The 25,434-nt window shown below is 38.9% G+C and overlaps 1 protein-coding gene and 1 pseudogene across 2 annotated transcripts; both read left to right on the top strand.

The window, feature by feature from the left end:
• The first annotated feature begins 210 nt into the window (after positions 1–210).
• On the top strand, positions 211–25,434 carry RPE65 (retinoid isomerohydrolase RPE65). 2 transcript variants are annotated; one of them, XM_045199517.2, is made up of 14 exons: positions 211–348; positions 1,419–1,501; positions 3,427–3,577; positions 5,402–5,509; positions 5,613–5,754; positions 9,588–9,669; positions 10,938–11,019; positions 11,248–11,380; positions 11,486–11,625; positions 12,293–12,422; positions 20,135–20,249; positions 20,348–20,442; positions 20,554–20,665; positions 21,781–25,434. In XM_045199517.2, exons 1-14 carry the CDS (start codon positions 338–340, stop codon positions 21,930–21,932), a joined length of 1,536 nt encoding a protein of 511 aa, XP_045055452.2. In that variant the 5' UTR covers positions 211–337; the 3' UTR covers positions 21,933–25,434. The 2 variants fall into 2 exon arrangements, with proteins under 2 accessions (XP_045055452.2, XP_024421270.2); XM_024565502.3 differs by having other exon boundaries at positions 9,588–9,735.
• On the top strand, positions 7,025–7,579 carry LOC112309292 (large ribosomal subunit protein eL37 pseudogene; annotated as a pseudogene).

Genomic DNA, 25,434 nt, shown 5'->3' with positions numbered 1-25,434 from the left:
ACCTGGATCAGCTCAGGCCACATGCTAGCCACTCCCACACAGCTCCTTTCTTTCTAATCCACTTCTCCTTCTCTTTGGGAAGGATTGAGGTCTCTGGAAGACAGCCCAAAAAAACTGTTATGGGAACAGCAAGCCCAAATAATGCTCAAGCATCAGGAGGATCAGAGTGCTGAAAGCCTCTTCTGTTCCGCTTCCCTCAGCTAAGGGGGTGTGGAAGGGCTCTCAAAGCCACAATTCCTTTTGGGGGACTTAGAAGGCATATAAAGGGCCCTGGCTGAGGTCTTGCTTCCTCATTCTGCAGCTGGTGCCAGAACTCTCCATCCTCCACTGAGAGAAAATGTCCATCCAGTAAGTATCTCTGGGAGGTTTCTTTTAAACGGCTTAGTAGGCTGATGGTAAATAGGCCATTTCAAGAGCTTCTGAAGAGGACTGACGGCTTGTTTAGGGAAGGCCTTGGGTCTTGGTGAGGGAGTTTCTTCCTATTTATATATTGAAGCAAATATCTAGAATTCACGTATAAATTATAGTGGGATCTGTGTGACTTAGAATGGACCGTGGAAGCAGCCGTGAGCATGAGGATTTCAACACGGCGGACCTGGGTTCCACTTCTGGCCCAACCACTTCCTAGCTATATGATTTGGGAAAAATCAGTTAACATTTTAAAAGTTGAGTGTTTTCCATTCATAAAAGGAGTATAACAACAGTACTTAGTCCATTGTGTTGTTGTGAGATTTAAATGAGCTCATAACATGTGAAGTTTTTTTATGGTGTGTGGCATATAGTAAGCACTTCATAAAAGATAACTATCATAATTAAGGAGTCTGGTCAGAACTCCCACTCTAAGAAGTTATAAAATGGAGCCAAGTGAGGAGGAAGAAAGTAAGAAAAATGTAAAACTGACTAATTTTAAAAAGTACTGTAGCTCTTGGAGATTGGTGAAGACCTGAGATGACAGCAGGAGATGTTGGTAAAATATGGGTGAAGAGCAAAGGATGAGGCCCTGACCCACAAAGCTGTCTTCTCCATCCTAATGGGAGAAAGCGATGAGATTGCCTGTGAAGCAAGAGAACCGAGGTGCAGCAAGCTGGGCGCATCCACGGGGCAGCGCAGTTCCGTGGGAAGGACTCTGTCAGGAAGAGAAGTGATAACAGCAGGTTTAGTTGATTTATCTTCAGAAATATGGGGAAACTGCGACATTAAAAGGGAGGTCATTTCCCAAACATTAAAGAAAGAACACTGACCCAGGCCTCTCTTGCAAACTTGAGTATGTTTCTATTCCCCCAAGCACTGTGCGCTCCCTTAGCACAGGCTGGACTGGTAGCATGTATTGGCCTTGAGCCAGAGAGCACCTTTCGCTCTGCCTTCGTGGACTTCTTTGAGCATAACATGGGCTTCTGTCTCGTTATTCCACATTTCAGAGTGGAGCATCCTGCTGGCGGTTACAAGAAACTGTTCGAAACTGTGGAGGAACTCTCCTCACCACTCACAGCTCATGTTACAGGTTGGTCTCACCAGTCTTGAAGCCATCCTCTCTTTTTCGTCGAGATCTCTCTTCCTTCGTTTGATTCATTGGCATCTCTCTTTGCTGGCTCCCTTATTGGCTACAGAAGGTAATCTGGAGGCTCAAGATTTCTATGCCCAGAACTCATGTTCTCTCACTTACCTTTTCTTTATTTCTCTAATGGAGAAAAGTGCTAACTAACTGGAGTTCCTTGAGGACGAGGACTGTACTTTTGTCATGTTTAAACTGTCCGTGCCATGCCTAGCTCAGTACCTGGCACAGAGGAAAGGCCCCATAAATATCTGTTCTGTCTGTGTAAATGAATGAGGGCCTGGTGACAAGTGTCTGGAAATAGTACATTAAAGGGCGGCAGGTTTTCTGTCCATTATATTGAAGAGTCTTGGTTTGGAGTTGGGCAAATGTAGGTGCTAATGGCAGCTCAGTCGTTTTAGTAGCTGTGAATCCTGCAAGTTACTTAAACTTTCTGAGCCTAAATTCCTTCACCTACAACAAAAGAAGTTTTACCTCATGGGGATACTGTGAAGATGAAATGAGATTGTATAAATAGATTCATGCAGTGTCTGAAAGAGAGTGATCAACAGGTGGTGATTAGCACCGCTGCTATCATCCGAAGACATCGTATAATCGATACAGCAGCTTCGCTTGGACATGGTGTTATGGGAAGGGCCAAAGCCTGGGCGAGTCTCTCTCCTCCCAGTTTCCTCTTCTGTAAAAAAGGGATGAGCCAAATGCTAACTAGATTCTGATGCAAACGATCCAGGTTCTAACAATTAAATTAATACTGTGCGTTTTAGTTAAGCCACGACTTCTTAAAGATGTTTATCAGACATATAAAATCTTTATTTATTTTTTTAAATTTTTATTGTTATTCAGTTACAGTTGTCTGCATTTTCTCCCCATCCCTCCACCCCACCCCAGCCAAACCCACCTCCCTCCCCCTTGATTTTGTCCAGGTGTCCTTCATAGTAGCTCCAGTAAACCCCTCTCCCCACTGTCCCCTCCCCACTCCCCTATGGCTATTGTTAGATTGTTCTTAACTACAATGTCTCTGGTTATATTTTGTTTGTTTTTTTCTTTTGTTGATTAAGACATATAAAATCTTCATCAAGTAGGTTGCTGAATTGAGCTATAAAAAATAATCCATTTGTTTTTTTTTTTAAAGATAAAAACATTGGTAAAGATTAAGCAAACACTGCACTCTTCAAAGGATAAAAGGGCACAAATGTAATTGCTTAAACTGAAAGGCCTTGAGGTCTTTCTTGTGTACCCCCATTTTGCAGACTGAGGCCTGAAGAATGTACATGGCAAATCCCGAACCAGAGCCCGGGCCCCGACCACCCCGCCTGCGCACCTCCTGCTGCAGCAGGTCGGCTTCACCTGGACAGTAGCACACGCCCTCTAAGGAATATACTTCTAGATTTTAAGAGGCCAATATTCTTGTTGTTGCATATAACTGATTTCTTTTCTATAGGCCCATCCTTTTTTTGAGTCTTAATCCCTGTTCTTAATCCATCCTTCCTACCCCTATTCTATCAAATTATATCAAGAAATTCGAAATTCTTATTAAAAGTGAGATGTTAGAAAAAGGTAAATGTATTGGTATCTGGGGAAATCTGTTAGTTAGAGAATCCCATTCCCCTCAAGATGTTTTCCCTGTCTCCTTCCAACCCTGCATCCAAACTCTGAGGCATTGCCACATTTTCTCCTGCTTGGTCTCCTAGAGAAAGGAGCAAGCATTGCCTAAGTGCTGACCAGCCTGAGAGCTGGGAACAAAAACCACTGCCAGACTTATAAAGAAGAGGCTGCCCATTCAGGCTGCTGATATCATCACTGTGCCTGAACGGGGACAGCCCAGCCAAGGGCGGGAGAAAGAAACAACGTTCTGTGTCTCCCATTCATCACAGGCAGGATCCCCCTCTGGCTCGCCGGCAGTCTCCTTCGATGTGGCCCCGGACTCTTTGAAGTTGGGTCTGAGCCATTTTACCACCTGTTTGATGGGCAAGCCCTCCTGCACAAGTTTGACTTTAAAGAAGGACATGTCACATACCATAGAAGGTAAAGGAACACTAGGCCCCACTCCCCCTACCAGGGGTGGGGCCTAGCTCAGCTCCACCTCCCATTGGCTTTTCAACCTCCTGAACCCAAGAGGGGACTTATAGTCCCTTCTCAGAATCTGCTTGGGCAAGTGCATCTGCATGGACACCCAGGAACTATGCTATGGGATAAAGAAGAAACTAAGAACTAGGGCTTTGGAGTCCATCACACCTGGTTTCAAATCCTGTATCTACTAGATACCTTTGGCAACCTTTGGCAAGATGTTACTATCAATATCTAATTCTTGGTTTTGTCATCTTTTAAATGAGAAATAATAGAATCTACTTCCCAGTTCATTACAAGGAGTAAATAAGAACATAGGCCTAGGACATGGAAAACATTCAGTAATAATATTATTATAGTTATTGTTATTGTTACTAGACCATCGACTCTCTTACTACTTACTTTCTTTATAAATAAAAAGGCCACAAGGAAGGAGTGGGGTGCCAAAATGGAGTTAAGGACCAAATATGTGATAATGATACAAGAAAGAGAACTTTTCTAAAAATAGGACATTGTTGCTAAAAGGCTTAAAGGCCTAAGCCAGCAATTTCCACCAGTGGCCGGCACACTGTTGTGCGCAAGTGTTTTTAAAACATGCAGTACCTGACTGTGTAGTCAGGGGCATTGACCTCTTTTCCCTTAGATTGTCAAATTAAAAAATGACAACAGCCAACACAGTTTTGAATGAATCAAAATTATACTTATTTTTTTATTAGATTGGCAGGAAATATCACATATTTTTGGTGTGCTAAAGAATTTTAGTAATCAGTTTATGTGTTCCATGAGATGCAAAAGGTTGAAGTCACTGACTTAAGCCATAACTCCAGAAAGCACCTATTAATGCCACAATAAAACTTTGTCTCGTGTTTTAATATTCTGGCCTGGTAGTGGCTTCGTTGATCACCACAGATGTCAGGCATTCAAAAAAGACACTAAAGGGAAGAGTAAATGGAGCTTAAGGTAGTCAGGATCACTTGGACAATGATAAAAGAGAAACATCGTGTGAAGCAAAAATTCAGCTATGAAAAAGAATGTTTCGGAGGTCAGACAAAGCTTTCATATGCCTTCTAAAGATGTTGGTATTTTTTCATCTTCATGATGTTGTTTCTTTATCTATGGAATTTTATATCTGTGAGATTATTAGATGGATTGGAGGGAGGGTAAAATCAGATGTTAATTGGCTCTCCACGTGAGAAATCCTAGGCAATGTATACCATCTAGTCTGGGACATGGTTCAGGAGGTCTGCCGGTGCAGGAGACTGGACTGAAGAACGCCTACCTTTAAAGTAGCAAAATACATCTCAAAATTGAAGAAAAACACAAGAGGGACATGAGGAAGATCAAAAGGAATATAATTCAACATACCATGTCCTATATTCCCTCTAGTGTAGGTTGGTGTGTTACAGGCTACAGGAAGTCCTATGTCCTATGTCAACTACCATGGGGGCTGCATGGTATGACATGGAAAATGCATGTTTGCCAGCTCTGGCCAACTTGAGTTGTAACCCAGCTTGACCACACATGCAATCACTTAACTTCTCTGAGCCTCAAGTTCCTCATCCCTCACTGTGAGATTTAAAAGACATAAATTTAGACTCATGGCACATTGTCTCTCCCTCAGTCACCAGAAGAAAGTGACCTGACAATACTCTTCATTCTTTATGTTGTGGTCCTATGATTCTGATTCAGTAAGGACACCCAGAATGTCCATTCTAAGCTCCACATGGACTACTCTGATTGCCCCGGTCTATGACCCTTTCCTGTGTCTTTCCTGTCCTCCAGGTTCATCCGCACTGATGCTTACGTACGGGCAATGACGGAGAAAAGGATCGTCATAACAGAATTTGGTACCTGTGCTTTCCCAGATCCCTGCAAGAATATATTTTCCAGGTTACTGAAACCCAGCCGCATGTTATGAAAGACATTTTATATTATCCCCTTTTATCTTATGGTTTGTATGTTACTGGACTAAAAACTCTATTTGCTTCTGCAGGTTTTTTTCTTACTTTAGAGGCGTAGAAGTTACTGACAATGCCCTTGTTAATATCTACCCAGTGGGGGAGGATTACTATGCCTGCACAGAGACCAACTTCATCACGAAGATTAATCCTGAGACCCTGGAGACGATTAAGCAGGTAGGATACAGTGCTCGGGCAACGTCACTCAAGAATTTAGAATTGCAACTTAGAAGTAAATCAACTGTGCAATTTGGCAGACAGAACATGAGAGCCAGACGGATTTTCAAATCCTTGCTTTGTCATCAACAACTAGAAATGCGACACAGGGCAAACTTTGTTTCTTCATCAATGAATTTGTAAATATTTATTATATGGATTGAAAGAAACCTTATAAAATTCCAAACATATTCATTTACTCATTTGTGACACAAATATTTTTTGAGTCCCCAACAGGTACCAGAATTTATGCTGGGTACAAATGATACATCAATATGTAAGACAGCATGTCGCTGCCCTTACTGGTTTTTATAAGATAGCATGGACCTGGCACACCCTGGGTGTTCAAAAAATTACTGCTATTAATATTGAAAACCCTGCTATTTGTGATTAGAAATAAAGTTATATTTTAAATAAAATAGCATAGAGAAAAGTATCAGCCATATTAGAAAGTGATAAATTTTGCTGAGAACTTAGACAATCTCAATGCAGCAGTCAATAACATAGATCCACATTTTCAAACAATATTTATTACGATGTAACTATTTGAAGGCATTGTTCTAGTCTTCAGAAAGCTGAACATCTCAATGGAGAAATCAAACAAATGCACAACTCAGCTCTAAGAGGACACATAATGTGATGAGTCCTTTAGGAAAAGGAAAACCTTCCCTGAAAGCACAGAGAAGAAAGAGATTACTTCTGGCAGAAGCTGGGGAATGCAGAGTGGCACGATCAAGGAGGATTAAAAAGACTTGCATTTGAGTTAGAAGTTAAAGGAAAGAAACAACTTCAATGAGTTTGAAAAAAAGGATATTTCAGGTAAAGAGAGTAGCATAATCAAAGGGTTAGAGGAAGGAAAATAGAGGATACGCTCATGGGCATTAAAGAATAATTTCTTTGGCTAGATAGTCAGTACTTCTCAATGGGGCGGGACTATCCCACACATTGCACAGGCACCCCTGGTCCCATCCACTAAACACCAGTCATGTCCTTAATCATTGTGGAAACCCACAATGTTCCCAGCATTTCCAATGCTCCCCCCAGGGGGCGATATCACTCTCAGTTGAGAACTAGTGATCTGGAGCAATCAAAGTCAAGGAGAATAGTGGGACACAGCATAGGGTAAAACTAAATGTTTGAATAAAGAACAAAAATTAGGAGTAAGTTGCTTAGCTAAGGGAAAGTACTGAAAGTGTTTACTCAGCTCTTTGGTCTCGGAGGCAGAAGCGAGATGACAAGAGGGGCGTCATGATTCAGCAAGCGCCGCAACAAGACGCACACGCTGTGCCACCGCTGTGGTTCGAAGGCCCACCACCTGCTGAAGTCCACCTGCGGCAAGTGCAGCTTCCCCGCCAAGCGGAAGAGGAAGTGTAACTGGAGTACCAAGGCTAAACGACTAAACACTAATGGGACTGGTCACATGAGGCACCTAAAAATCATGTACCGCAGATGCAGGCATGGATTCCGTGAAGGAACAACACCTAAACCCAAGAGGGCAGCTGTTGCAATGTCCAGTTCATCTTAAGGATTTCACTGATTAGTCCCACAGTATATGTTCTGGTGTCCAAAAAAAAAAGTGTTTACTCAGAGAAGTGGTATAAGCAGAGCTGTGCTTTAGGATGTTTAATCTGCCATGGTTATGCTGTATGGGAGGGCAATATAGATAAGGAAGCTAAGATGCAGTTAGGTGGATCTCAAGACCAGAAACTTAGTGTAGTAGAAATAGAAAGGAAAAATGGTTCTGACACTGGGTCTCAATGCTGATTTATAACTCTCAGCAGACTTTACTAAGGCTTAACATACTCTCAAGAGCTCTTTCTTCATTTGTGATTTATGTTTGTAACCACATATGAGTATGTGTGTAGCCCACCTAGACAAGGACAGAAGGGGACTCTGATAGTGAATCTGTATTCAAACTGCCATGTGATTTCATTGGAAATATAAACTTCAGGATATGGCTCCATGATAGACTTCGTTAGGGATCAGCTTCCATTGTGAACAGCACTATAACCTGACTCCATGTAAAAAATATATTTTTTAAAACTTGAATTTTTTTGTTTACTATTACTAAGATAGCCTCCTAATCAGTGCCTTTGCTTCCTGCCTGATTTCTTAAATATAACTTTCTTACTTCAGTAGAAGCATTTTTTTCTAAAATGCAAGTATGAATGTGTTACTCCATTTAGGCACCCATAGTTTAGGGCACCCAAGATAAAGTCCGAACAAGGGCCTTCATGCCTGGCCCATTCTTATTCTCTCATTCCCTTCTCTGTGCATGTCCTTCATGGCTGCCATGTTGCACGACTAGTAGGTCCCAAACAGCACGCTATTTTACAACTCTGGGCCTGCACATCAGGGTTTCCACTCCCTGGGACACACTCCGTGTCATCCTTCTTTACCTGAAAAAATTGGATTTATCTTTCAAGCATTAGTTGGAGTCATCACCCTTGGGAAGCCCTGCCTAATCTCCCAGTCTGGGCTAGATGGCCTTTCTCTGCAAATACCACCTTACATTGACAGCACTATCTGTCTCTATCTATATCTATTGATCTATATCTATATATCTATCAGCTTATTGGTCTACCTCAGTGCTATCAAGTAGAACTTCCTGCAGTGGAGGTAGTGTTCTATGTCTGCATTGTCCAAGAGCTACTGGGCATTTGAAATGTGGCTAATGTGCCCAAGGAACTGAATTTGAAGTTTTATCTACTTATAAGTAATTTATATTTAAGTTGCTTTATGTGGTTACAATATTAGTCAGCACAACTCTAGATGAAGTTCTTGAAAGCAAGGACCATCTCTTTTTCTAGCCTCTTGGTGCAGTGTCTGGCATATAATAGATGTTCAATGAGTACTTGATGAATGACTGGTTGAATGAATGAATGAATGAATGTCTCAGCTACTACCAAAGTAAAGATATTAAAAACTCCCTATGCTTTAAAAGATTCTCTCCTAAACAAAGAGAAAAAAATTTGGTTAGACAAATATAGACTCCATCAATTATTCATTCAATAAATGTTTATAAGCAGGTCCCAGGCAGAAATTCTAGTGCTGATTTGCCAACATACAGCTTTGTGTCCTTCAACAAGCCACCTGATCTCTCTGGGACCTCAATCTCTCCTTCTGTAAACCGAGAGTTTTGAGCTAGATTTGTGGTTCTGAATTTTCTATAAGAGTACAAATTGAATTAAAGTGCTAAGTCCTTTCTCAAAAATATTTTCATTTAGTTCGGAGGTTCATGGTTCACCTGAAATCTATTTACGTTGAGACTTTCTATACTAGATGAATTCTAGAGTTCCTTACAATTCCAGTTTCATTCTGTGTGCAAGACCCTGCATTTGACATTTAGGTTCTACCATACAAAATTGCTGTTTTTATATAATTAAAATTATTAAATACTAGCAATTTCATATAATTTATCTAATACAATGAAGGGGAATATAAAGAAGTCCCAAGATTCAAAGTTATCATTGTTTGAGGGCAAGCTGCATGTACAAATGGAAAATAACTAACCTGAGCAGTGTACAGTATACATCAGTTAAAGAGCACAGTCAGGTCAAGGAAAACTCCCAGATTTCAGAGGCATGTGGGGTCAGCATGGAGGAGAGAAGACAGCCCTGCACTGAAGGTGGGAATTCAAGCAGAATTCAAAGAGTAGGACCCAGAGGGATACAAAGAGAGAGAAAGTGAACGTAGGTTGAGGGTACAAGCAGTAATGGTAAGGTCAAAACTAGGGACCAAAGATGTGACATGATCCTTCTCTTACTGTGGATGACCTCTGCTCTCTGCCATAGGTTGATCTTTGCAACTATGTCTCTGTCAATGGAGCCACGGCTCACCCCCACATTGAAAGTGATGGAACTGTTTATAACATTGGTAATTGCTTTGGGAAAAATTTTTCAATTGCCTACAATATTGTAAAGATCCCTCCACTACAAGCAGGTTAGTTTACCAATTTGACTTTTCTTAAAACAAGTGTCTATATTGTATAAACATTGCTGGAAATACAGTGCCAGATCAGAATATCAGGACAGCACAATACGCACGGTTAAATTACTCTCAGATTTCAGGACAACTGCCCTACCCCTACCCTACCAATGACCAAGGACATGATAGTAGGAAAATACAACTTGAAAATACAGAAAGCAAGTGGCCAAGTTCTATTGCTACATGTTTCAGAGATGTAGCATATATGTGGATTTGGTCATATAAGATGTAGAGTCAAATATAGCAAACATTTATTGAGTGCTAATTCATGATTCAGATGAAATTAAATTTTTATTCAAACATGTATATGCATAATAGCATATACACATAATGATGGTGTACTGAATATTCTGTGTTTGTTCAATTCACAAAAGAACAAACAAAACCATTAATTCATATTAATGCTATAGCTAAAGAATATTAAAACAGAAGCAAGAGTACCCTTTAGAAGTCTACATTCATTCTGCATTCATTGACAGAAATTTGATAACCACCTTGATGACAGAATTATTTGACTATTATGGGTTTTGTTCAGTATTGCTTAGTATAGTTCTCAAAGTGTAGTCCCACTGGCAGCATCACCTGGGAACCTGTTAGAAATAGGAATCTTGGACTCCACTCAAAGCCAACTGAATGAGTAATTCTGGGAGTGGGCCCACTATCAGTATTTCACGAAGCTCTTTATGTGATTTTGATACACGCTAAGGTTTTGAAGACGAGTGACTTAGTAGTAAATAAACTTTGATATACATAAGAATTACTGTGTGGGGCTATTAACACAAACCCACCTATACCATACTCTGTCAGCAGTTTAAGAAATTATAAAAGGCATCGTGACCATACTAAAGTTTTGCCTTAATCCCTTAAGAAGCCACCTCCCATGGTAAGCTGTGCCTCCGCTGCACTCTGCCTGCCACAGCGCTACTGGAGTGCGCTTTCCCAAACCTGCTATCAGCGTTCCCCTGGGTGATTGCAGCTTTTCACGAATCTTCACTAAGAAATGCCAATGCCTAAGAAAATTAACCTAAGCTCTGAAAAATCAAGATCAGAAAATGTATTTCTTCACTTGCATAAGCTGTTCTAAGTGCTTTGTATTAAAAAATAATAATAATGTTTAAAAGGCTGTTCCAAGGCCTTTTAAAACCACTTTATTTCAGACAAGGAAGACCCAATAAGCAAGTCAGAGATCGTTGTACAATTCCCCTGCAGTGACCGATTCAAGCCATCTTACGTCCATAGGTAATCTGGAAGGCCTACTATGAATCTTCAGGAAACTTAAGTTTAAAGATCTGTCTACCTTTGATATCAATACTGATCCGTTTCTTGCAGAAACCTAAATGTAAACTCAATTAATTTCGCATAGGCATTGTTGATTCATGTAACCGAGCACACTTCATGTATACACATTTCTTTGTGGTTTGAGAACACGCCCATTCCATTTACAAGCCCATTTGTGTTTCTGAACAGTTTTGGTTTGACTCCCAACTACATTGTTTTTGTGGAGACACCAGTCAAAATTAACCTGTTCAAGTTCCTTTCTTCCTGGACTCTTTGGGGCACCAACTACATGGATTGCTTTGAGTCCAACGAAACCATGGGGGTAAGTCGTACATTTATTTGTCGGGTTTGTGATCTTGAGGAAGTGAGTGTCACCACACGCATTTTTTCCTTTTAAATGCATCAAAATAGTTTTCTTCTTTTCAAGGTTTGGCTTCATATTGCTGACAAAAAAAGAAGAAAGTATCTCAATAACAAATACAGGACATCTTCTTTTAACCTTTTCCATCACATCAACACCTATGAAGACAATGAGTTTCTGATTGTGGATCTCTGTTGCTGGAAAGGGTAAGAAAAGACAGTGGATAAATGTTACATCTCTAGTTGCTCCTGGAAATTAGGGGCCTTTTTCAGAGATGATGCTCTCAATATTTAACCTGAACTACATTCTAAGATGCAGGAAGTATGCTTCAGTCGCAGGATATCACTGAAAAAGCTGGAGGGAGTTGAGGTAATCAGAAACACAAAGTGAACTTCAAAACCGTGATTAATAATTTAAAACTGATCAGGTGCATAAACCAGACCTAAAAAGATAAGGTTCCATGACCTGATAAGTGAACTTAAACTCAACTTTACTTAACTTGACAAGATCCCTTGGGGGGCCTTGAACTCTATCCACTCTGGGTTTGGGAAAAAGAGGCCTCCTTTCTTCAAATTAGCCAGATTACTAAATACAGCAGCCCCTAAAGACACAGACAAAATAGTAATGGAGTATCAGAAGCTGCTGTTATTTAAACATATCCCTGAGACAGTTTGTTTTTATTTGTTTGTTTGTTTGTTTGTTTGTTTTTTATCCAGTGTGGGCAGGAAGAAATGGCTATAGTATACCTGGGTCATTAGCAGTTTCTTGGTTAAGGAATAAAGAGGCAGGCATTTGTGCTTTTAAATATCTTGTATCAGCTCTCTAAAATTATTTGTAATTCTGCGTGCTCATGTCTGACCTCCATTTTTGCAGGTTTGAATTTGTTTATAACTACTTATATTTAGCCAATTTACGTGAGAACTGGGAAGAGGTGAAGAAAAATGCCAGAAAGGCTCCCCAGCCTGAAGTTAGGAGATACGTACTTCCTTTGAATATTGACAAGGTAACCATCCTCTACGCATATTTCAGATGTAACCAGAATATTTCATCTTCCCCAGGATTTGTTCTCCTGCTTTATGTTCATACATACAGTCCTGACATTTCAGAGCTGGAAGGAGCTTTAAAAATAAACTAATTCAACTCCCCTCATTTTACAGTTGAGAAAACTGAAGCTCAGAAGAGTGATAGGACTTAGCAAAAGCCCACTGCAGCAGAGCCAGAATAAAAGCCAGATTTATGATCTGTTTAAATCTTTCATTTAGAAATTATTTTTAAAATATACTTTTTCAGTGAATAGTGCAGACCACTTATTCCCAGAAAATTCTGTCAATAAAATAAATAATTTAATTGAAATGACTTGAAGATCTAGAGAGGTACAGCATCAAAAAGTAGAGAAATCAGCCAATTATTTTGATTTTCTACAAATCTTCTAAAAATATTACTAGAGGATAAAAATTATTAATAGCCTTAAACTGTAACCTGTTATCTTTTTGTTTCCACTTTTTCTTCTCTTTAATCAGAGATGATCTTTTCAGATTATCAGAGTAATATCAAGAATTTTTAGTGTGATGGAAATGCCAGCCAAAATTAAATATATATATAATTTTCACAATCAATGCATGAATGTACACTCTCATTTGTGTATATATGAGATACACAAAAGTAGTACAAGCAGCTATAAGGAATATAAAACATTGTATCCAAGGCTTAGATCAGCTGTAGTAAAAATAAACCCAATTGAAAACCAGACATTGCTGCTCTTAGGCAAGATTATAAGCTCTATGAAGAATGAGAGAGGGGGAGAAGATTAGTGTGGGACATTACAATTAGGGAAAAAGTTTCTACAGAGGCAGAAAGGAGTTTTTTTTTTTTTAAAGCAAAACATCATATGGAAATGTAAAGTAGTTGTAGATTCATTCAGAGCATAGGGGAGATGTGCATTGGGTTGGCCAGAGGGACTGGAAAGAGGTTGGAGTGCTATTGTATGGGGCTTTATAGCCTTTGGGTATTATATAAATGGTAAAAAGCCACTGAAGCATTTAGAGTGTATGGGGGGGGAGGGGTGACATAATCAAATCTACCTTTTAGAAAGGTCACTCTAGTGCATCATAGAGAATAGTTTGGAAGGTGGAGAGTCTTCAAGCTAAAAGCTCACTAGATGACTGATATAACAGGGCAAAGAAAAGAGGATAAATGTCTAAATGAAGAAAATGGGAACTGAGAGATAAGGGAAGGTACAATGTTGAGAAATATTTAGGAGGTAGTCATCAGGAGTCAGTGGCTAATTGCATGTGACGGCTTAGGGAAAGAGGAAGGAGCTGCGGACAACTTCCTGATTTCTGCCTTGAGCAGTTGAGTGGATGATGGTACACTTAGCTAATTGGGCACACAGGTCTAGGAAGAGCTGGTTTACAGGAAAAGGAGTGATGTATTTTATACTTGTTGAGTTTAAGGTACCCAGTGGCGATCCCAGCATAAATGCTCACTAGGCAGCTGGTACACACGAATTTGGAGCTCAGAAGAGAAGTCATGGTGAGATATGGGTCTTGGTACCTTAAGCACTCTTATTTCCCCTTATGTCTTCCTCTCTCTCCTCATATCGCTCTCTGTGTATCATTCTCTCCACATTTCAAAAAGAAGAAAAAGGATTTTTCTAAATGTGTAATCATCATTGCCTGAAGAAAACCCACTCAATTATAGTATGGGTAACTTCAGTGATAATGAAAAATGTCTAATATCACCCTGGACGCTGCCTTCTCTTTCTTCCAATAGTTATTAAGTTATCACTATAACACATTATTTACCAATCATTTCAGCTGGTACATCAATAGGATATAGTTTTTGTTCTCATGGAGTTCATTCCCTAGTGCCGTAGGGAGAAGAAGGGTGATTCAGTAATGATAATGCATATCTGCACAAGATGAGTATGGCGAGGTATGGGTTAACTCCTTTTGTTATTTAGAGAATGAAGCAACCATAGTTATTTGCGGAGATTCACACATCTCAGTCATTGGCACTATTTTGGCAGAACAGATGGGACCAAAGCAAACCAATTGAAGAGAGGAAGGATAGGTTGAGGAAAGACAGAAGTGGGAGGGGGCAGAAAAGCTGAGGGAACTAATGGCCATCTAACTGGTTATAACATAAGCAAAAGTAATGGAATAAATGGGTGATAGAGCTTATAAAAGTAGATAGGTAATCTTCAAAGGCTTTAAGGACAAGCTAAATACTTTGTACTTTATTTGGCAGGTGATGGGGAGACAGTGAAAGTTTTTAAACAGAAGAAAACCATATTCAGATCTGGTAGACTGAGTATTAACCATACTGCCTTCTAACCTGCCTTCTCTGAGCAAGTTACTCAATCACTCTGAAGTTCAGTTGCTTACTCTGGAACCTAACTAAATTGGATGAAATAATAACTAAGGTCATTTGCAGCTTTAATACTTTGATTTTCTAAAATAAAGCTGTGTTGTGTATAAGTTGTAGCAGAAGTGCAGAAAGAATAGAAATAAGAAACCTGGGCTAGGAGACAATTAAAATCACTCAGGTGAGAGAAAAATGAAATGATAATGGGGACAGACAAACAGACAAAAATGAGAATCCCTACAGGTAAAGTGAAAAGGAGCTTGCTTTTGATTGAATGGCAGAATGAATTAAGTCTTAGACGTGCAAAAGACCATAGAGATCCCTTAAGCCTACCTTTCTAGAAGAGTGGCACCTTTAGAAACAGGGAGTATAACAGGCACAGCAGGTTGAGAGATAAATATAAACTGTAGCGCTATGTGGAAGGGGGAATAATGGATAAGAAGATTGACCTCAAGTAAAACAAGCCCTTGACCAGGGCTCTGCTCTGCCTCTCACTAGCTGTGTATTTTGGGCCAAAACATTTAATTGTCTTAAATTTCCTTTTCTTTATCTATATTAACTTTATAAGGTTATTGTGATCAATAAATATGGTGATACATGTAAATCACTGAATATAGCCCCTGAAACAAAGTAAGTATTAAATAAATATTATCGTCAGCAGCAAGAACAATAAAATCAACATCTTCATAAAGATGTCTGGTAAGCTTTCATATGTAAATGTAGGTTCTTGTGACACAAATCAGGATTGGAAGAAGATCTCTGATAGTTATTGGCATCGAAACGATGATCAAGTATAAGAACAAATAAATGAGACTGTTAGCAGGAAAAAATCATACTTTAGAGTAAGTTTTCTAAAAAAAAACATAAATTTCTTTATCTAAAAAGTGAGAAATTTGATAGCCAGAAAATGCTGACAGAAAAGAAAATATGGCCAAGAACAGAAGTTTGGGAAATATCCAGGTACAGAAAGTGGTAGAAAAAGAGGAGCCAGAAGAAGAAAGAGAAAAAGTCACCCAAGAGCCCTAGTTACACCTAAGAGAGGGCAATGCCAAAGGACAGGGCAAGCGAGGGTTTCACGGGCACCCACAGCTACTGGCAAGGAGAAAAGGAGGAAGACTCAGAACAAAACACCAGATTTGGTGATCTCCAGGGGAGAAAGTGAGAGAGGCAGAAATCAGGTTTTATGGCACTAAAGGGAACCAATTGGTGAGAATGAGGGAATAGGTACCAGAGTCTATACTTTTAAAAGTTTGGCAACGAGGAAAAAATAGGCCATAAATTAGGGGAAGGAGAGATAAACAGACTGAGTGAAGAACTAAAAAGACAAGAGAGTCTAAGATGACTGAAGCTTCTACTTTATTGATTAAGAAAATGGTAATAGCTTTAAAATATATCTTTATTATTTTTGAATGGTGCATTCAAGAGGTCAAAAATCAAAACAATATGAAAAGGTATACACTGAGAAGTTTCACTCCAATCTCTATCAGCACCCATTTCGTTCCATTTTGCTCCACTTCTATGCATCACTTTTAATGCCTTTACTTTGTTTTTTATGCAAATATAAAGATACATATATAATTATTATTTCACATTCTCTTATGCAAAAAGTAACTTTCTATATCCACTGTTTTGTTCCTTACTTTTTTCATTGCACAACATACCCTGATCTCGCTGTTTTCAACTGCACAGTATTGATTTGTGAGCATCCCTCACTGCTAAGCAGCAGCTTGTTTCTACAGAAGACATCACAAGGAATATCTCCAGCTGTGTGCTATTTCATATACGTGCAGCTGTATTCTCAGAAGTGAGATTGCTGGGTCAAAGGATAAATGCATCTGGTAAAAAAAAAATGTAGGGGAAGAGTCAAAAGCAAGAGATAGCTTTTTGAGGAGTTACGAATTTCTTACATTAAAAACCTAATTTAATAATAGAAATAATAAGATAGAACAGAATATAATAATTAAACTTACAATCACACATATAATAAGTTAGACATAGACATCTGAACTTATTGTGAGCACATATAAATATGTGTATGTACACACACCACTCTCTTCTTCCCAACACAGCCGACACGTGCATTTCACAGAATCTCACAAGATCCCTTCCTCTTTGCACCTCACCTCAAATCCACTTTCCTATCCTGAAAATCCTCCACCATTTCCTTCTAATTCATAATACATCACTGTCTTCTTCTCAAAACGTCCCCTCCACCCTCTTTCTTTTATAAAAATCTGACTCCCAAGGACACTGTTCTCTTCAGCAGCAATTTCCAGGGGAGGCCGTTTCTCCTCCTACAGCCCTCGTACCACTGGGCCTAGAATTGGGGTAGGTGTCCTCTTTGTTCCACTTTGCTGCTTTGTGACCATTGTTCCTTCCCACCGCGCTTAAAATCTCCTAATTTTTAATTTCATTTTAGTTCAATGTGTAGCTAAGTGGTATGTACACATATACACTCTTCTCATTATTGTTATCTATTAACCACTACTCCCTCTGCCCTCGGGCTCAAGGGCTCACTTCCCAGATCTACTCCTGGATCTCTGTGATTTCAAGATACACATCAGGAGTGATTGTTCCAACATCCTGGCCTTTCATTTCCTTGACCTCTTCCACTGATGCTATCTTCCATTCTTTCCAGCCACTCATTCCTCAGAATCATGTCTTTGACATTGGTATTACCTATGACTCCTATGTGCTTCATCCATAATCTTAGATTCGCGTTTGACACATTCTGACCACCACTTCTTACCTTTCAAGAGCAGTTGCTTTATTGCAGTTCTCACCAGGAACCTTCAATCTCCTACCTTCTTCTTTTTTTTTTTAAAGGAAAGAAATTATTTATTTAAAAGTTACACAGACTTAGAGTAATGACTTAATGTCTTCATTAAGATATTAAAGTCCTCTAGAATACCCACAGATGCACAGTCCTTCCCTCTCTCTGCCCAGTCCAGGGTACTGTATCTCAGGAAAAGAAGTAGAAGTCCGTGATTCAGACTCCTGGCACCATCAGTTGTGTGCCTCCTGCAATCTCCAGTTAATCCAAAGCCATGTGGCACCTTCTCACGGCCCACCAGCTAGAGTCCTTTCTCCCCTTTTCTTCCTGGCAAAGTATCTCCTGCTGCTTAAGCCGTGTGGCAAAAAGAAGCACTCTAAAACCACATGGTCCTCTCCTATTCACTCCACCAAAGTTGCATGATTCTCTCCCTTCTTCCCCAAAACCACGTGGTCCTCCCTCTTCTCCTTCAGAACCGCATGGACCTCTCAATCTCCTACCTTCTTACAGTCCCTCACTCCCTTGAGGACTCATCCTTCCTTCCCTACTCAATTAAAATTCCATGGTCAATAATTATAATGATACCCTTGTATATAGATCCTTATTTCTTGGGCCTCTTTCTTATTTTATCAAACTCATTTGTCAAAAACACAAGTCTAGTTAAATCAAACTCTTAACCCACTTCATGTACCTCTGAGGCTGAAATTAAATGTTGAAAACACACCATCATGTTAATTGGTCTGTTTTTAAATACTTGACCACAAATCTTACCACTACATTTCCCAACCCCATTTACTCTCCCATGTTCCTAGTTAAATATTTCACACCCTCCTCTCTTCAAACTTCTAACACCTCCCACCTCCACACTCATTCTCAGCTGATGGCTCTGCTTCCTGTTTCACTGATACAAATGAGAGAAATTAGAAAAAAACGTAGATTTCTGCCACCACATCTACCCACCCACCAGCATCTGTACTCATGCTGAATTATCCATCATCTTACCCAGAACTAGTCGTTCCTATCCTCACTCACCCACTCAAGGACATCACTCTAGCAGCTCTCCCCCTCTTTGCTATATTATCGCTCTTCTGCCCCTTTCCCTGGATCACTTCTATCATGCTGTTATGTGGCCCTCTCACAACATCTTTCTCTTGACTCCTCTTGCCGCACCAGCTACTCCCTCATTTCTCTTTGTGTAGACCTCTTAATGTTGGAGGGCACCAGAACTTGGCCTTTTGTTTTATCTTTTATTTATACATTCCCTCCCTTTGTAAAGACTCATGTTTTAAAGCACCCCACATATATGTTTTCCATTTTCCTTTTAACTTGGGGTTCATACATGCTACTGCCAACTCCATGTTTCCACTAGACATCACAGCTTAATAAGACAAAACCCAAATTTCTCCTCTTCCCCACCAAAAATTTTACCCACCTTCCATAGTTCCCATCTGTTCTGTGGCAATCTTTAATTGTTCAGGCCAGACACCTTGGAGTCATCCTTGACTCTTCTGTCATTTCATTCCTCTTCCCACCCCATATCCTATGTATCTGGAAGTCCTCTGGGCTCTACCGCCCACTGCTCACTGACTGCATCCAGTGTTATTAGCCTGGTCTGAACCAGGGTTTTCTTTTGACCTGACTACTGCAAAACAAACTGGTTTCCCTGAGTCTACTCTTGCACCCCCCCCCCTCAAGTCTCAGCAGAGCAGCCAGAGCACTGCTAACTTCCTCATCTCCTACAAGTTTTTCTTAAATGTTACCTTTTCAAAGAGGCCCCCCCTGATCACCTGTTAAAATTACAACTCACCTGCCCTTCCCACTTCTGATCCCCCTTACTCTGCTCTATTTGTTCTCCCCATATTTATGACACTTTATACACTTTGTCTATTAGTTATATTTACTGTTTATGTCCCCAAACTGGAATGCAAGCTTCATGAGGACAGGGGACAGTATTCTCTGAACTATCCCAAGTGCCTGGAATAGATTCTAGAACAATACATGTATTAAAGTATTTGATACAGGTATTACTAAATGAACATGTTCTTAGAAAGGAGGTTCATGGTGTCCATTTCTTTTCCATAAGTCAACCAAAAAATCACGTGGGGGTGGAGGTGGGGAACAGATCTTAGAAACATCTGGTTTTCCTATTTTCTACTTTTTAACAAAATAACTAAAATATTTTTCAAATGAAATCAAGACATACCCTAAGCGTGATAACGATGAACACTGTAAATGTATCCCTAGGCGGTTGGAGCCTTTGTTGTTCTGTGGAAAAATGCTTTCTTATTGTTTTCCGGAGGCCCTTGCTCAGCGACCTTTTCCTTTAAGGACAATCTCATTTCACAGAAGAGAAGATTAAAGGCCTAACAGGTTATGTGACTTTCCCACCGACACAGGCCCAGACAGCTTTCCCCGTGCTGCTCCGGGGCTCCCCTCTCTAGAGTTTCTGGCACTGCTCCTTCTCCATGTTAACTTAAGAAATAAAAAGCACAGGAGACAAACCAAGGGAAGGCTGCAATTATAGTTACTAATGTTTCTTTCCTGCTCACTGAGGTTTCTGTTATCCTCTTTCTTAGGCTGACACAGGCAAGAATCTAGTCACACTCCCCAACACCACTGCCACTGCAATTCTGTGCAGTGACGGGACCATCTGGCTGGAACCTGAGGTTCTCTTTTCAGGGCCTCGCCAAGGTGAGATGATAGAGAGAAAAGCCTGGCGGGAGAGGGTACAAAATGTTCCATTCAAAGAAATTAACTGGGTTTTCCTACGCATGTGCTTTGTTTTGTAGCATTTGAGTTTCCTCAGATCCATTACCAGAAGCACGGTGGGAAACCTTATACTTATGCCTATGGACTTGGCTTGAATCACTTCGTTCCGGACAGGGTAATTAACCCATCCTACTGATATCCGAACAGCACTTTAAGTCACACGCTGGTTGAGTAAGGCATAATGATGGACTGATGGACTGATTGATTTTTCTTTCTTAACAAACAGCTCTGTAAGTTGAATGTCAAAACTAAAGAAAATTGGGTATGGCAAGAACCTGATTCATATCCATCAGAACCCATCTTCGTTGCTCACCCAGATGCCTTGGAGGAAGATGATGGTAATGCAAGCATTACGTGTGTGAATGTTCTCTTTTTACTGGCGTTCATGTAGTTAGTTCACTGGGAGAGGAGTCACATAATTATTCCCTAATGTTCAGAAGTGATCCTTAATACTACTGAATGTAAACTTATCTGAAAATAAGTTTCATCCTGTGGTCAGGTCTCCTTGATCGCTAGTGGAAAAAATGCCAAAGCACCATCTGGTGTCATGATGGAACACCAATGTGTGTGCTAGATGAAGGAGGGAAGGAGGGAAGGAGGAGGAAAGAGCAGCATGAAGCCTTAAGTTTTTGCCTTTCTTGACTCAGATACATTTATGAAAAAGAATACAATTCTAAGGAGGGAAATTGAGTATTCAAATAGATCAGAGAGCATGAGACTGCGGCTTTGTGGCTCTAATTTTGTTTATTTCTTTTAGTAAGCTGGGGCTAGAAAGAGATCCAGAGAGACTCTCTATACAACAGCAGCTCAATTATAAAGCATCAGTCTTAGTTAACTATTGATTAGCTGGGATTAAAATATGGAAAACCCCAGAAAAATGAATAAAATAAAGAATTGTGGAGGCATTTCATGCTAAAATATTTTGCACATACAGTCATACAGTCAAAACTGCAAAAGCTTTGTTCTCATTTTGTTTGAAGGAGGTAAACTTCCAGCTAAGTCTTAAAAATTATAGAAATAATGTATGTTACTGTTGTCAAAATCTTTTAGTATATAGGTTTTTCATTTGTCATAAGACTTTTTTTGCCATAGGTAGAGCAAATTGTATATCTTACGTTACAGGTAAGAACACAGATCAATTCATTCAGTATGAATTTATTGAACACCTTCTATGTTCTAATCCCTGGAGTAGGCTACCAGGATTTGACAGTGGGCAAAACAGATGGTCACTCCCTTCCTAGAACTTACAGTCTAGTGGACATGAAGAGTTTCAAAGGCCCCTTTAGGATGATCTCACAGTGGGGTGGTTGAAAAGTCAAATCAAAATATCAAGTCATATGTTCTATTTTACTTGTCAATGTAATACCTCCTGTATTATTTCAGTGTAATTTAATCTATGTCCCTGGACACTTTAAAGAAATTCAACATTGCCTTATTTACTTCTGATTAACAGGTGTGGTTCTGAGTGTGGTAGTGAGTCCAGGGGCAGGACAAAAGCCTGCTTATCTCCTGATTCTGAATGCCAAGGACCTGAGTGAAGTTGCCAGGGCTGCAGTGGAGATTAACATCCCTGTCACCTTTCACGGACTGTTCAAAAAATCCTGAGCACATTCTAGCAAGACATGTTTCTGCTGACGAAACCAAGAAAAACACAGTCAGGTCTGCAACCTAATTCTGTTCAGTTTTAGCCTGCTGTTTTATAAGGTTTTAACTTGCATATGCACACGATTTAGCAATGTTTTACAGAAGGCACAGAGCTGAGCAAGCAATTCCTTTTAAAATAAAGCATATGTTTAGGAAATCAGACTTTCTCCATGAGACAGACCATAACCAAAAAACTCTTTATATAGTTAGCAATCAAATAGAATATGAATGTACATTTATTAAACTTTGTTATTCCTATTATAGAAGTGTATTTTAGGTACCTATCTGCTCCAATAATTTTTAAATATTTAAAAGTCAGAGTCATCTACACATGAATGCAGCTTTGCTGACTCAAGGCAGTATCGTGCAAAAGGCTTGATTATTCAATGTCAAACCAAACCAGGGATAATCATTTAAGAGCAATATTGTAATTGTGTGCATGTGTATATATATATATATCACTGCTCAAAGATTCACAAGCTTTATGAACTTTAACATCTCCATTTAATATAGGCAATTACTACTATTTCTGAATCACAATGAGGAAAACTATCTCTAATTAACTGAGGGCACTCCACCAAATAACATACCAGAGATTGTTCTCTATTAAAAGCTCATATAACTTCAAAGCAATTACATATAGTAGTGATTTTAATGTTTTGAAAAACAGAGCATAAAATACTTAAAATTTAATTTCTACTTAAGATAGAAGTATGGGATAACGTTGGGAGGTTATATACTTTGTGGTCTCCTCTGCTTAATTATCTGTAAGCACTTTGAAATCACCTGACTAAAGAGAGAGAAAATATTAAATCATCAGCATTGAGCATTCAGATATGAATACATTTTAAGCACTTTCATTATTAAAATTATTCTCTTCTGAGCTATATATTAAAAAATGGAGATTGACAAAAATTGTTGTCCTATATCTTAATCAAGGTATGTATTTTATGCTCGAAATTATTACATGCGGCTGTATTTCAGATGATCGGCATTGTGTTCGACTGTGCAAAACCAGCGTGAAGGAGCAGACGGGCAGGGCACCTGATGCATCCACTTGATTTTTTATTGAGATAAAATGCAAATTCATTTTTTTAATTATAAATACTCATTTACTTTTCAAAGGAAATCTAAAATTACAGGAAAGTGGAAATTATAAGTTAAAATCATACAGAGCTCATCTAAGCTCAACTACTATTAAAATTTGGGTATTTGTCTTTTCCATCATTATCCTCCCTGTGGATTTTTAATGTAATCATTATTTCTTTGTGGGTAAAGCCTAAATACAACTAGAAATCTCAAGGAAAAAAAGAAAAAATGCCAGAGAATAACATAGTATATGTAACTGTAGATAAACATTAGTCCATTGTTTTTTATCTCTAGACATGGAACATGAACATAATTCCACAAAAAAAGCTGTTTATCCATTTCTTTTAAAAAGGCAGAAAATAAATTACTCAACATTCACTAAGTTTTATCTTATTAAAGAGTCCAAATTTAAGAGAATTCCTAAAACCTTCCTACACTTCCCAATCACTCTTTGCCTGCTTTCCATTTATTTTCTATAAGCAAAACTTGTAATTTGGTGTGCCCATCTCGCCTCCTGCTTGTTGTAGGAGCCTATTCTGAGCACCGTGCTCTGTGGAAATCACTAGTGTTTAGAAGAGAGCGGGGCAGATCTGACCACAATAACATTCTACCAACACCTTTGCACCAAGATGGACACTCTCTATATAACCATTGCTAAGACTACACCAAGAAGCGTAGGAGCTGCTTTTCAGGTCTAATGATGGAATGTATGTTTTTAAGACAACTTAAAATAAGAGCGATTTCAGTCAAGCAAGAGGGAGTAACTTGGAAAGTCATATTGGAAAAAATTAAGGAAGCTGTTTTCTAAAAACCAGAGCTATCCATCTAGGAGAATCTAGAGAACAATGTGTCATTTATAAACAAATCTCTTTCAAGGAAAAATTCAATTGAATTAAAACAAATAAACCTTTTAAAAGTAAGTTGTTTAGAGTCCATTTTTTCCCATCCTGGGCACCTTATATTTATCACAGCCAAGAGAAAAGGATAATAAAACCTTTAACAATATCAAAAGGTGATTAATGACTAATAATTACTTCATGGCAAACAATCTAGACAGAGTCCCTATACTATATTCTAAACTAGAAAAGACCAACAGAGAAAAAAGGCAACCTACCTTTATCTCAAATAATTCTGTGGCATTGTTAATACCATCATCCCACAGTCTGACTGAAGAATAAAATGCTGTGTTTTCTTCTATAAACCAGGTAAAAATGATCAATGATTAGGATTATAGAGAAAATATCCCCTGAGGGATCCCCTAAGGAAAACCAAATCTCATAAAATTCAGTCTCAAGGGGAAAACAATCTCAGAAACACAGGAAGAAAGAAAACTCACATTTATTGAGTGCCTTTTACTTTTACAGAAAAGTGGAAATTACACCTAATCCTACACCTATCACGATAGTATTTTCACCATTTTGAAGAAGAGGAAAAGGAGGTCAAGTTACTTTTCTAACAAGTAGAAAAACTTACTAGGTATAGTTCCCCCACTAAAATTTTGGTTTCTGATAACTTTTGAAATGTTCTGACTAATTTAAAATTTCATTTCAAATACAACCACTGTCATACACTACTTAGTCATAAAGTCTGAGTACAAATAAAATCTTCAACTATTCACTAACTCTTACTATTGATTAGTAAGCCCAAATATTTTTTTGAATGATACTGACCACGTACCAAGCATTTATTATGCAAGGGATTCCACTAATTATTCCCTATAAAATTCTGTGTATAGATTTAATGATCTTCTTTCGCAGGTGAGGAAAATGAAGCTCAATAAAGTTCAATAACTTGGCCAAGTTTACATAAGAATGGAGGTCAGATTTCAAATACCATCTGTATCTGTTGGACACTGTGAACTACTACTTTGAGGTAGTTCACAATTTCAGCATTAGATTACTACACTCCTTTTGATGACATCTTAAAGGGCTAGGTCTTCAGGAGTTGCTGTTAAAATGCAAGTACCATGTAAAAACTACTGTGGAACACAAAATGATAATGGCTGCATCCAATCTGATTCCAAAGTTTGAGAAATTCTGCAATGTCCAAAGGCACTAGGCTGTTAGAACAAAGGTATGTATTATGTCATTTGGATTTAACTATGTAATAAACAGAAGTGTTAGGCATTTCTTTTGTAGTGACATAAAAAAGTTACTGAGACGCCAAGGGCTTTGTGAACCAAGAAAATTTGAGAATCTCTGTTCAAAACTCTGGTTTTTAACTTAATAGGTAAAACTCTCACCTCATAGGACCTAGTTTTGAGGATTGTGTTTAAATAAATTTATATTTTGACTTTAGAGAAAATAATTTTATATCAATTATTACATTAAAGTTACATGAAAGAGTTTTACTTTAAAAAATGAAAAAAGATGAA

Source organism: Desmodus rotundus, chromosome 3 (assembly GCF_022682495.2).
Source record: "Desmodus rotundus isolate HL8 chromosome 3, HLdesRot8A.1, whole genome shotgun sequence".
Classification (NCBI taxonomy): Eukaryota; Metazoa; Chordata; class Mammalia; order Chiroptera; family Phyllostomidae; genus Desmodus; species Desmodus rotundus.
The sequence above is the reverse complement of the archived record's forward strand: the minus strand, read 5'-3'. Positions and strand labels throughout refer to the sequence as shown.

Bases quoted from the DNA above. Each gene is read 5' to 3' on its own strand.
- RPE65 (XM_024565502.3), top strand. The intron at 5,510-5,612 runs GTTACTGAAACC...TTGCTTCTGCAG, and splicing joins TGCAAGAATATATTTTCCAG to GTTTTTTTCTTACTTTAGAG. The intron at 11,381-11,485 runs GTAAGTCGTACA...CTTCTTTTCAAG, and splicing joins AGTCCAACGAAACCATGGGG to GTTTGGCTTCATATTGCTGA.